Raw genomic sequence first — 13907 nt, forward strand, 5'->3', positions numbered from 1 at the left:
GATCGCCAGTGCTGTCATCGCATCTTCATAAACTGGCTGTTTCCTTGCACCTCAATGACAGCTTCTCAGAACGCTGAGATGATCAACAGTAAACGTATTATCCGCTGATCATCTCTATTTCATAAACTGCTAATGAACTGAGATCAGCGGCGATCCTCATGATCATAGCTGATCTCAGTTTCATAAATCGACATCTTAATTTCTAACAATAAGCTTTTCCTTTTTTGGCCAAATAAATGCAGTATACCATTTAAAAATGTACCTTTTTGTTGTTTTGTAGTTTCAAGACACTTTCTGTTCAAGTGAGTGTTACTGGCAGGATCACAAGGTGAAAATAAAGGAAAAAAACTTAAAAGAGTTAACTATAATGCAGTCACCACAATCCTGGGCATTATTTTAAAGCAGCACGCAATATTACCTGCCTTTACAACCCCAAGCAATCTTTATATCAATTATCAGACTGCTGTATGACTGCTTGATATTGCAGCCGCCAACCAAACTGAATTGATGTGACAGCTTTTGTAGGATCTATTTACATATTTGTGTACACATGCTAATGCCCATTATGCTGCATGTTATTATGCATTGCGGTAAAGCACTATAACATGGCTTATACACTATATTGCACTAAAACATTTTATGCACCATTGTTAGCAATGCACCACAACACATGGTAGGTAGTGTGGTACTATGTTTTGTAGTGGTGCTTTAGGAAGGTTAAGTGTAGTGGCATTCAGGATGACATGGGCCCACAGAAAGATATGAAAACTGGCCAGAGGTTCTAAGTCCTGCTCTACTCTATTCAATTATAATAAAGCTGCTTGAGTTGATCTTTAAATGTAAAACATATGTACAGTATGGTAATGCTTTCTGAATTCCGGTAGGAATTCAGGGGTTAGAAAGTATTAAACTTGGGATTTTGTTTTAGTTTGTAATTTTTACAAAAGTCTTTCAGTGTTATACTGAATGTTAGTTGCTTTTTTTTCAGGTTATGGGACTTATTTGAAACTGGAAGGACCTGTGAGCTTTTTTCCTCTAATAACTTGAAGATTGTGGGATGCCAATTCCAACTTAATAAGAGCATTAAAGACAGTGTTATGTTTGCAATGGCAGTTACAGACACATCAAAGAGTATAAAGCCCTATATATATTATGGAAGTGCTAATCAGATAGGTAAGTTTGAGGTCTGTATGAAATGCTCCACTGGTAGTTATGTAATTTTAAGGGGAACCTGTGAGGATTGAAATGTGGGACCTGTGTTATCTTTCAAATACTACTTTATGCATTGACATACCACCTTAGACCCAGTCCAGACAGTATGGTCACCTGCTGACTTAGCACCTTCCATAGGGAGATTAACATTTCAATAAGACATGGAAGTTGAATTCAACCAGTGGTGGAACTACCAGGGTTGCAAAGGTCACACCTGCAAACAGGCCCTGGTGTTCCACTACTGTGGGGGGTAGCCCAAGCCTCCTCTTCCCTGTGCCCCTTCGTTACAGTCACTTTCAAATTTACAGACAAGGTGCCAAGCGCCCTAATGTCACTGCGCACCAGACAAACCTCCCCACCCTCCAAAGCACAACTGAATTAGCAATCGGCTGAGCACAGCTTGGGCAGGGGGGCATGGTCAGGAACGCAGTGAGTGACTTTAAGGTGTTGGCACCGGCTCAGTCTCTGCTGGCTCTCAGTTAAGAGTGGTACAGAAATTTGCCAACCATTCATAGTTCTCCTTCAGGCACACTATTTTAAATAGTTTTTTCCTTCACATTCAGCTGAAACTATGCTCACTAAAGCTGATGATTTTGCCATTTTCTTCTCTTTGATTTGTCTCACATTTTTTACACCTTTTTCCATTCTTCAGTGCTGGAAACCCTGCATTTTATTGGCCTTAGATGCCATGCATACCCATGATTTCTCAGGCATTTAGACTATTTCTTCAAAGTTATTTTTCAGTGGCGAATTAAAGCTGAATTCCTTGCAGTGACAGAACTAACAGGGTCGCAAAGGTCCAAGTGCCAAAATGTCACGGAGCACCTGACCAGTAGCCAATTACTTAGCCAATTACATAGTTAGTCTGGCTGAAAAAAGACAAAAGTCCATCCAGTTCAACCATTAAAACCTGGCTTCAGAACTGCACATGCGCACTTCTGGAGCTGGCCGATTAGTAATCGACTGAGCTAGCATCATCTCGGTCTCAGCTGGTCTGGGCTTGGGCTACTGGTTAGGTGCACAGTGACAACATGGCACTTGGCATCTTTCCCGTAAATTTGAAAGCAACTGCAAAGAGGGGGCTCAGGGGGAGAGGAGGACCAAAAGACTAAGCCTGCAGGCAACTGCAGGAAGTCAGTGTTTGTAAGCTCCAGGTTACGCTGGGGTTTATTCACTAAAGCTGGTTCACTCGAAACCCATGCACTTCTGCATAGAAATTAGCTTCCAGGTTTTATTGCTAAAGCTTACCTGAACAAGCTGAGGTTAGAGGCTGACTGGCTACCATGCACTGGTGCACAAGATTTTGAGTGAACCAGCCTTAGAAACAAAAACCCGCAGAATCTGTGGGGCAGTCAGTTACTCTGAGGGGGGTCACTGATGTAAGGTGGGAGTGGACACCCTAAGGTAAGAGTGGACACCTAATATAAATGTTGCCCCTTATATCAGTGTCTTCACTCCCCTCTTATATTAATGAACCCCTTTATTTTACTGTATTCACTCTGCAGACTTTGGTGTAAAGGGTAAGTCTGATATAAGGGGGTCTCTGGTCAATAGGGCTCCCCTCCACATCCACCTTAAATCGAAGCTAGCAGCATTGCATCGTAAATCAGAGCTCCTAGAATTGCCCTTTCCTTTAGAGTAAGCAGAATAGACCCTTACAGTGCAAGGGGAAACTTTGCAGACTCTGAGGTAAGGAGCAACTCTGTGAACTTTGATGTAAGGGGGGTTCTGGAGAACAGACAACTTCTTACATCAGAGTTCTCCTTTACACCATAGTCCACAGCATTCCCCCTTTGCACCATAGTCTGCAGAGTTCACCGTCACATCAGGGTGCACAGAGTTCCCCTTTGCATCAGTTCCCCTTTGCATCAGTTCCTCCAGTTCCTCCATGCACTTTAAAGGGGAACTCTAAAGTAAAGGGAACTCTGGGAACACTGGGAACTCTGATGTAAGGGGGACTCTAATGTAAGGGAGAACTCTGTGGACTCTAATGTAAGGGGGAACTCTGTAAAGAGCCCCAGGAGCAGTGGAAAGGGCCCCGGGCTCAGATCAAGGGGGCTCTTCTTTGTTTCTTGCACAGGGGCCCTAAAGGTTCTTATTATGCCTCTGAATTCAATGCAAATATATTTCAGCTAATTGCAGAGGATGGTTTTCAGTAGTTGTGTAAGAAGTGTAAGAGGATAATGACTTTGCTAAGTCCTGTCTTTGTGAATAACTAACATTGATTGAGGGAACATAGAAGAAGTGGTGAGAGTCTAGCTAGGACTAAAATAACTAGCATTAAGCAGGAGTGGTGGGCATAGGGAGATATCAAAATAATATGGTAAACAAGTTATAGTTGCCAGAAACCCCCATCAGATGTCAGCATACTACAAAACAATAACAACCTAATGCAATTCAATACAACACAGAAAAATTGGTCAAATCAATTCAAGCCAAGGTTACATTCTGCCCTTACCAAGCAAGACCATATATACATAGACCTTGCTAAGACTGTAGTATTATCCTGGCCTGCCAGTGAACACTTCTTTGGTTCCATTGTTGGCTCTCTGTTGTTTCTGAAAACTTGGATTTTTATTTCATTCAGTCATTTAACATTATTTTGGTGATTAACAACATCATTATCCATATCATTATTATTGAATCGTTATTATTTATTATTGTTATTTTTTGCTGGTCATTGCCAGTAAATGTTCATTCATTATGTATTATTGACACGGGGCTCATTGATCATTTGTCTTTTATGTTCTTTTGGAATTACCAGGCTCAACTGGTTGTTTTGATAGAAGCCACTCTTTCTAGTGTCACAGATAACCAGAAGTCAGGAAAGGGCACTGGAGAAGCTTCTTTATTCTTCTTGTTGTCACACAAATCTGCCATACTGCATAGCTATGCATATGACACTCCTATTTTTTGGTTCAGCTTTGTAGCGTCCCATATCACCTCCCTGTGTTCAAGCCACCAACTAGACAACAAACCAGAATGATCTAATCTGTCTATATTCAGAACAAGAAAGTGTAAAGCTGAAATAGGGAATAGTGGAGTCATCCATGTGGCAGCTGTGTGTGAATTACAGGAATGTCTGAACAGTAATACAAATCCTTTCCCTAGAATAGGTCACTTATATTCATTTCATTTATGTATTTAGCTTTTTATTTGGAGTTGCACTTTAAACATTTAAAGCGATTCTAAAGATTGTTTTTTTTTTTTTTAAATAACAAACATGTCTATACTTACCTACTGTGTGCACTGGTTTTGCACAGAGCAGCCTGGATCCTCCTCTTCTTGGGTCCCCCGCAGGATCTCCTTGCCCCTTCCTCCTGTCGGGGGACCCCCAGAGCAAGCAGCTTGCTATGGGGGCACCCGCTGCTCCGTGTGTCCATTCACACGCGGAGCTGCAGCTTGGCCCCACCCCCTATCTTTCCTCATTGGCTGACTGGCTGTGATTGACAGCAGCAAGAGCCGATGGCTCCCATTTGCTGTCTCAGTCAATGAGGAGGCAGAGACCCAGGACAGCTGAGGCTGTCGTTCACATCACTGGATCGCGATGAGGCTCAGGTAAGTATTGAAGGGGCTGGGGGCACTGCTGCACACAGAAGGTTTTTCTATGCATTCCGTGTATGAAGATAAAAAACCTTGAGCCTTTACAAACAATTTAATGCCAAGATCAATGATTTGTCTTGTGTTTAAAGTGCAATACAATTGCAGAACTAATTATAAAGTATGTTTATAAAGATGTAGAAGACACAGGGTTTGAAATATTGCTGACCCACTGATAAGTAAGCTTCATCCTACCCTTCAACGTAGGCCTATTTCACACAGGCGTCAGCTTGCAGTGTGCAGCAAGATTTTACAAAGCATTTCAGTATGTTTTGTTGCAGCTTTTAAAGCATCATTCAACTCCAGTTTTTAAATGTTATCCATATGGGAGTTCTGATTGCCTCTTTAAACAAGCTGCTTGCAGGCTTCATCACTACTTGAAGCCTGTTTAAGCCTGCTGAAGTCTGCTAGCAGCTTGTTTAAAGTCACAGTCAGTACTCCCATTAAGATCTGTGTATAACATTTCCAAACAGGAGCTTAAGGGAGCTTTACAAAGTTAGAGAAAGCAGCTTGAAGTTTGCCAAAACCTTGCAAAAGTTTGCTGAAAGTTTCATTAAAGCTTGCTGTTGACAATGCTCTTATAAAAGCTGAAATCCATGTGAAACAGGTCTAAATCATCTATTTATATCTGCTGTGGTACTTTCTTTTCAAACTCTGTTCTAATTATTTGGGGCAAAGCATCTATATTACCCATGTCTAACCTGACAGATAAATGTAGAATTTCATGAGTTGCTATGAGCAATCCTTTCATACTTTAAAGCAGCGGTTCTCAACCTGGGGGTCGCGACCCCTTTGGGGGTCGAACGACGCTTTCACAGGGGTCGCCTAAGACCATCGGAAAACACATATTTCCGATGGTGTTAGGAACCGAGACACCGCTGCTCTATCCGTCTCCAGGTGTGGGCGGGATGACATGCCGCCCCTGTCATCTGGACACACCCTCGGGATCAATCCTCGCCGGTGATTGGCCGTCGGAACTGTAGCTCAGGTGAGGCACACAGGCGGCCAATCACCGGCGAGGAGGTGGAGCTTGGAGAGGAGGAGCCGAGCGGCACCGCGAAGATCGAGCGGGTGAAGAGGAGGAGAGCAGCTGGAGAAGGAAGACAGCTGACAGGTAAGTGTCTGTACCATGGGAGAGGGAGGGAGGGAGCGAGCGAGCCCAGGCTGGAGCAGGGGTCAGCAAGGTAAGTATCATTGGTGTCAGTGGGAGGAATAGTGCCCCATCATTGGATTCACTAATACCAATGATGGGGCACTATTCCTCCCACTGACACCAACGATGAGGCACGATTCCTCCCCCCACTGACACCAACGATGAGGCACGATTCCTCCCCCCACTGACACCAACGATGAGGCACGATTCCTCCCCCCACTGACACCAACGATGAGACACGATTCCTCCCCCCACTGACACCAACGATGAGGCACGATTCCTCCCCCCACTGACACCAACGATGGGGCACTATTCCTTCCCCCACTGACACCAACGATGGGGCACTATTCCTCCCCCCACTGACACCAACGATGGGGCACTATTCCTCCCCCCACTGACACCAACGATGGGGCACTATTCCTCCCCCCACTGACACCAACGATGGGGCACTATTCCTCCCCCCACTGACACCAACGATGGGGCACTATTCCTCCCCCCACTGACACCAACGATGGGGCACTATTCCTCCCCCCACTGACACCAACGATGGGGCACTATTCCTCCCCCCACTGACACCAACGATGGGGCACTATTCCTCCCCCACTGACACCAACGATGGGGCACTATTCCTCCCACTGACACCAACGTTGGGGCACTATTCCTCCCCCTGATACCAACGATGGGGCGCTATTCCTCCCACTGACACCAACGATGGGGCACTATTCCTCCCACTGACACCAATGATGGGGCGCTATTCCTCCCACTGATACCAATGATGGGGCGCTATTCCTCCCACTGATACCAATGATGGGGCGCTATTCCTCCCACTGATACCAATGTTGGGGCACTTTTCCTCCCACTGACACCAGTGATGGGACACTTTTCCTCCCACTGACACCAGTGATGGGACACTTTTCCTCCCACTGACACCAGTGATGGGACACTTTTCCTCCCACTGACACCAGTGATGGGGCACTATTCCCCCCACTGACACCAATGATGGGGCACTATTCCCCCCACTGACACCAATGATGGGGCACTATTCCTCCCACTGACACCAATGATGGGGCACTATTCCTCCCACTGACACCAATGATGGGGCACTATTCCTTCCACTGACACCTATGATGGGGCACTATTCCCCCCACTTACACCTATGATGGGGCACTATTCCCCCCACTGACACCAATGATGGGGCACTATTCCCCCCACTGACATCTATGATGGGCACTATTCCTCCCACTGACACCAATGACGGGGCACTATTCCTCCCACTGACACCAATGACGGGGCACTATTCCTCCCACTGACACCAATGACGGGGCACTATTCCTCCCACTGACACCAATGACGGGGCACTATTCCTCCCACTGACACCAATGACGGGGCACTATTCCTCCCACTGACACCAATGATGGGCACTATTCCCCTCACTGACACCTATGATGGGGCACTATTCCCCCCACTGACACCTATGATGGGGCACTATTCCTCCCACTGACACCAATGATGGGGCACTATTCCTACCACTGACACCAATGATGGGGCACTATTCCCACTGACACCAATGATGGGGCACTATTCCTCCCACTGACACCAATGATGGGACACTATTCGTCCCACTGACACCAATGATGGGGCACTATTCCTCCCACTGACACCAATGATGGGGCACTATTCCTTCCACTGACACCTATGATGGGGCAGTATTCCCCCCACTTACACCTATGATGGGGCACTATTCCCCCCACTGACACCAATGATGGGGCACTATTCCCCCCACTGACACCAATGACGTGGCACTATTCCTCCCACTGACACCAATGACGGGGCACTATTCCTCCCACTGACACCAATGACGGGGCACTATTCCTCCCACTGACACCAATGACGGGGCACTATTCCTCCCACTGACACCAATGATGGGCACTATTCCCCCCACTGACACCTATGATGGGCACTATTCCCCCCACTGACACCTATGATGGGGCACTATTCCTCCCACTGACACCAATGATGGGGCACTATTCCTACCACTGACACCAATGATGGGGCACTATTCCTACCACTGATACCAATGATGGGGCACTATTCCTCCCATTGACATCAGTGATGGGACACTATTCCTCCCACTGACACCAATGACGTGGCACTACTCTTCCCACTGCAAAATTACAGTTATGAAGTAGCAACGAAAATAATTTTATGGTTGGGGGTCACCACAACATGAGGAACTGTATTAAGGGGTCGCGGCATTAGAAAGGTTGAGAACCACTGCTTTAAAGAGACAATGTCACCCTCGCCATGCAGATAAAATGAGAGTTTCTACAAAGGCCCACCTCCCACTCCTAATACTTACTAGTGCTACCTCTCACTCCTTTCCTCTCTGTAGCTGGTGACAAGACCCAACACAGATATGGAAGGACTTGTGACCTCCTCTGTGACAGTGGTCAGATCTAGAGGCCAGTCGATAGACCTAAGCACAGTCAAATGACTAAAGTAACATCACTACTCCTCCAGGATGCTGACACAAGTAATTTTAGCTACAAATACACAAACAAGAAAGGGCGCACCATCCTAGTGCATTATCCCATATGACGTTTATTGATAATCCATACAAAATATACTAAAAAACCATGTAGAAATTACTGCATATCAAGTTACTGATCCATAGTACGGTAATCTATCAAAGTACTGCAGAGCTGAGGAGAACTCTGACTGGGATCATAGCTGGCTTAAGCATTTCGAGATCTAAACTCTCTTTATCAGAACTGGTTTGGCTGTGATAAAGAGGGTTTAGCCCTTGAAAAACTCAAGTTGACTAGGATCCCAGTCGGAGTTCTCCTCAGCTCTGGAGTACGCTGAGCCTGATGTATTACCATGTTACAGATGAGTAACTTGATATGCAGTAATTTCTTCACGGTTTGTGAGTATATATTATGTGGATTATTATTAAACGTAACATGGTATAATGCACTAGGTTGGTGCGCCCTCTTGTTTTTGATTTCATAGTTACTATTTGGGACAACTCTAGTCGTAAGAGGGCAGCAAAGTCTGAAGCATCCCTGTGCCACATAGAAAAGCAGTCACATATGAAGAGTTTCCACCGCCCCAAACACTCATGCGCAGGAGATATTGCTGTTTTTTGTACCAGTAATGTCAGGGCTGGGTGTGTGGTGCCAAGGGAAAGCAGGTAAGGTGAGTACAAGGTTGTCAGAGCACCCTTTGCATGGTCACTTGGATAACCGTGCAAACACAAGGTAAACAAGTCTCTTTTAATAATTTAAATACTTTATTACAGGTAAGGTCTACAGTTATAAAGATTAGTTATATCTATTTTTTTACATTTGTTTTAGCAAAATTAAAACCTCCAAAAATAATTGAGGCAAACAGGACTTCAAATAACAGTTTATATGTGAGATGGGAAAAATCACAAGTTACTGAGTACACAGAATATGAGTTATTACTCATAACATCCAATGGGCATACAGAATCATATAATGTAAGTATAATGCTTTTAAAATTGAATTTATTAGAGGGTGTACCCTTGATATATACTTCATTAGGCATGAAGCAGAAGCTCTTTGCCTTAAGTCTCAATTTTCCTCTTATTTTCTTTACTCTGCCTCTCACACTTGATTAATCTGTCCTGCTCTCTCTCTTTTGCTTAATCTCTCTATCTCATTTGCTGTCTTGCTTTGCTTGTTCTGGCATGTTCTGAACAAACTATGTAGATAAATTGAGTTTAAATTTGACATTGTAATCCTCCTATATCAAACTGATATTAAGTTTTTGGCTGATGCTGGAGAGGTAAACTACTTGAAATCTCTGCTTCAGTTCCTGGGTTTACACCTGCTGGGGCCATTATTAAGGGAACCCAACCTCCTTATTGTCTTTTATTATTAAATTTATGGAGAAGGCAACAAGAGGTGTTAGAAGGGATCATTTAAATCTCCAATGTAGACTGGAAAGTATCAGGCATATTTTGCTGTTGAGCCCACCAAGGCAAATAAAAAGCCAGGTATTAACTACCTTTAATATATCTAATTTTGGACCTGATGACTGACCCTTTAAACAACCAATATAGCTTTGTATTTGTTGCTCTTTCATCAATCAACCCCAAGTAGAGTTATCAGAAAGATCATTGGTATGTACCTGGGTGGTTGTCTATACAAAGTCCTGAAGTTGCTTACTTTAGGTCTACAGACATTCATTTCTTATGTCCTGCCTCTGCAGTTTTAATAAGCACCTTTATATAATTTGTAGGCAGGTTGTCTACAGTATGTTAGTTAGGCAGTTGGCTGGCCCAGGGTAAGGAAGTTTGGCACCTCTGTTTCTGGGCTTTTTGGACCCAGCCTATCTGCCATGTAATATAAATAAGGGGGGATGCTGGGTTCTGGAGCTTCAGCATGCTCAGGAAGATGCAGGAATTGCTGTGGAAGATAAAAGGGAGGACTGCAGAACCCAGAATTCCGTTGAAAGGCATTGTAAGCCTGGAAAACTGACAAGCATTAGGGGGCACCTATTATGGAGTATCACCCTGCTGATGTATGCCTGGCCAACCTAGTTGAGTTAATTAGGGAATGTTGCATTGAACATTGACTAGGGTCAGTAAAGAACATGTGGGGTATGAAGCACAGCTACTACAAAAGGAGAAAAGGAGGAATGAAAAACCAAGTGAAAAGTGACAATGCCACGCTATATACAGTTGTGTTCAAAATAATAGCAGTCAGACATCACTAACCTGATCAATCACGGTTTTTGGTAGAAATGATATTTCTACACAGCAAATAATTTACTAGCAGGTGTAGTAGAGTAATAGAAATCCAACAGACCCAACAGTCATGACATGCATGCTGCTGATTCTGTGTAATTGAATCACTAATTGAAAGGAGCATGTTTAAAATAATAGCAGTGTGGAGTTCTATTAGTGAGGTCATTCATTCTTTTAAAAACAGGTGGCAATTATTGCCCTTATTTAAGGAAGGCAGCAAATGTTGTACATGCTGGTTACAGTGCATTTCTCTCTGTAATTCTGAGGAAAATGGTTCGATCCAGACATTGTTAAGAAGAACAGCGTACCTTGATTAAAAAGTTGATTGGAGAGGGGAAAACATATAAATAAGTGCAGAAAATGATAGGCTGCTCAGCTAAAATGATCGCAAATGCTTTAAAATGGCAACCAAAACCTGAAAGACATGGAAGAAAGCGAAAAACTACCATTCAAATGGATAGAAGAATAGCCAAAATGGCAAGGACTCAGCCAACAATCAGCTCCAGGAAAATCAAAGAAGGTCTAAAGTTACCTGTGAGTACTGTTACAATTAGAAGACGCCTATGTGAAGCCAAGCTATCTGCAAGAAGCCCCCACAAAGTCCCACTGTTGAAAAAAAGACATGTGCTGAAGAGGTTACAATTTGCCAAAGAGCACATTGACTGGCCTAAAGAGAAATGGTGCAGCATTTTGTGGACTGATGAAAGTAAGATTGTTCTTTTTGGGTCTAGTGGTCAGAGACAGTTTGTCAGACGACCCCCAAACACTGAATTCAAGCCAGAGTACACTGTGAAGACAGTGAAGCATGGTTGCGCAAGCATCATGATATGGGGATGTTTCTCATACTACGGTGTTGGGCCTATTTATCGCATACCAGGGATCATGGATCAGTTTGAATACATCAGAATACTTGAAGAGGTCATGCTGCCTTATGCTGAAGAGGAAATGCCCTTGAAATGGGTGTTCCAACAAGACAACGACCCCAAACACACCAGTAAACGTGCAACATCTTGGTTCCAGACCAACAAGATTGACGTTATGGAGTGGCCAGCCCAATCCCCAGATCTTAATCCAATAGAAAACTTGTGGGGTGACAGAAGTTGGCTGACTCCATGCAACACAGATGTACAGCAGTTCCCAGAAACAGTGCTTATACAACTAAATATTAATTAAGTGATTCAAAGGAAAACAAAATCTTCAAACATTTTTCAGTTTATATAGTGAATGTTTGAGTTTGTAAAGAAGAATACAAACACTGCTATTTTTGTGAACAGTCTAATATTCACTTTTCTTCAATTTTTTTTAGAGGAACAACACAAATTTGATATATTTTTCTTCATGTTTTGATTTGGAACAGGATGTGTAATGTTCCCAATGCATTTGTGTGTATGGAAATAAAATCTATTAGAAGGATTTTGAGCTCTATTCACTTTTTTCAACACACTGCTATTATTTTGAACACAACTGTGTGTGTGTATATATATATATATATATATATATATATATATATATATATATATATACATACACACACACACACAAGCACACAAGTGAAACTCGAAAAATTAGAATATAGTGCAAAAGTTAATTTATTTCAGTAATGCAACTTAAAAGGTGAAACTAATATATGAGATAGACTCATTACATGCAAAGCAAGATAGTTCAAGCCGTGATTTGTCATAATTGGGATGATTTTGGCTTACAGCTCATGAAAACCCCAAATCCACAATCTCAGAAAATTAGAATATTACATGCAATCAATAAAACAAGGATTGTAAATAGAACAATATCGGACCTCTGAAAAGAATCAGCATGCATAAGTACTCAGTACTTGGTTTGGGCCCCATTTGCAGCAATTACTGCCTCAATGCGGCGTGGCATGGAAGCTATCAGCCTGTGGCACTGCTGAGGTGTTATGGAAGACCAGGATGCTTCAATAACGGCCTTCAGCTCTTCTGCATTGTTCGGTCTCATGTCTCTCATCTTTCTCTTGGCAATGACCCATAGATTCTCTATGGGGTTCAGGTCAGGTGAGTTTGCTGGCCAATCAAGCACAGTAATCCCACAGTCATTGAACCAGGTTTTGGTGCTTTTGGCAGTGTGGGCAGATGCCAAGTCCAGCTGGAAAATGAAGTCAGCATCCCCATAAAAGTCGTCTGTGGAAGGAAGCATGAAGTGCTCCAAAATCTCCTGTTAGATGGCTGCGTTGACCCTGGACTTAATGAAGCACAGTGGACTACCACCAGCAGATGGCATGGCTCCCCAAATCAACACAGACTATGGAAACTTCACACTGGACTTCAAGCATCTTGCAGTGTGTGCCTCTCCATTCTTCCTCCATACTCTGGGTCCTTGGTTTCCAAATGAGATGCAAAAGTTGCGCTATCAGAAAAGAGGACTTTGGACCACTGAGCAACAGACCAGGTCTGTTTTTCTTTAGCCCAGGTAAGACACTTCTGACGTTGTTTGTTGTTCAGGAGCAGCTTGACAAGAGGAATACGACATTTGAAGCCCATGTCCAGGATCCGTCTGTGTGTGGTGGTTCTTGATGCACTGACTCCAGCCTCAGTCCACTCCTTGTGAAAGTCCCCAACACTTTTGAATGGCCTTTTCCTGACAATCCTCTCCAGGCTGCGGTCATCCCTGCTGCTTGTGCACCTTTTTCTTCCACACTTTTCCCTTCCACATAACTTTCTATTAATGTGCTTTGATACAGCACTTTGGGAACATCCACCTTCTTTTGCAATTACCTTTTGAGGCTTCCCCTCCTTATGGAGGGTGTCAATGATGGTTTTCTGCACAACTGTCAGGTCAGCAGTCTTTCACATGATTGTGATTCCTACTGAACCAGACTGAGAGACCATTTAAAGGCTCAGGAACCCTTTGCAGGTGTTATGACTTAATTAGCTGATTAGAGTGGGACACTTTGAGCCTAGAATATTGCACCTTTTCACAATATTCTAATTTTCTGAGATTGTGGATTTGGGGTTTTCATGAGTTGTAAGCCATAATCATCACAATTATCACAAATCACGGCTTGAACTATCTTGCTTTGCATGTAATGAGTCTATCTCATATATTAGTTTCACCTTTTGCATTACTGAAATAAAATGAACTTTTGCACGATATTCTAATTTTTTTAGTTTCACCTGTGTGTATATATATATA

The 13907-nt window shown here is 43.4% G+C and overlaps 1 protein-coding gene across 1 annotated transcript in view; it reads left to right on the forward strand.

Annotated features, from left to right (window-relative positions):
- The window catches only part of LOC149440925 (interleukin-13 receptor subunit alpha-1-like), a 109079-nt gene that overhangs the window by 70433 nt on the left and 24739 nt on the right, over positions 1–13907 (forward strand). Inside the window, exons 6-7 of the mRNA XM_089657957.1 lie at positions 989–1173; positions 9322–9467. Coding sequence (XP_089514083.1) covers positions 989–1173; positions 9322–9467 — 331 coding nt within the window. The remainder of the gene's footprint in view (positions 1–988; positions 1174–9321; positions 9468–13907) is intronic.

The sequence above is a fragment of the Staurois parvus genome, unplaced genomic scaffold (genome assembly GCF_062004578.1).
Source record: "Staurois parvus isolate SC_StPar_1 unplaced genomic scaffold, SC_StPar_1.0 ptg001045l, whole genome shotgun sequence".
NCBI classification, from domain to species: Eukaryota; Metazoa; Chordata; class Amphibia; order Anura; family Ranidae; genus Staurois; species Staurois parvus.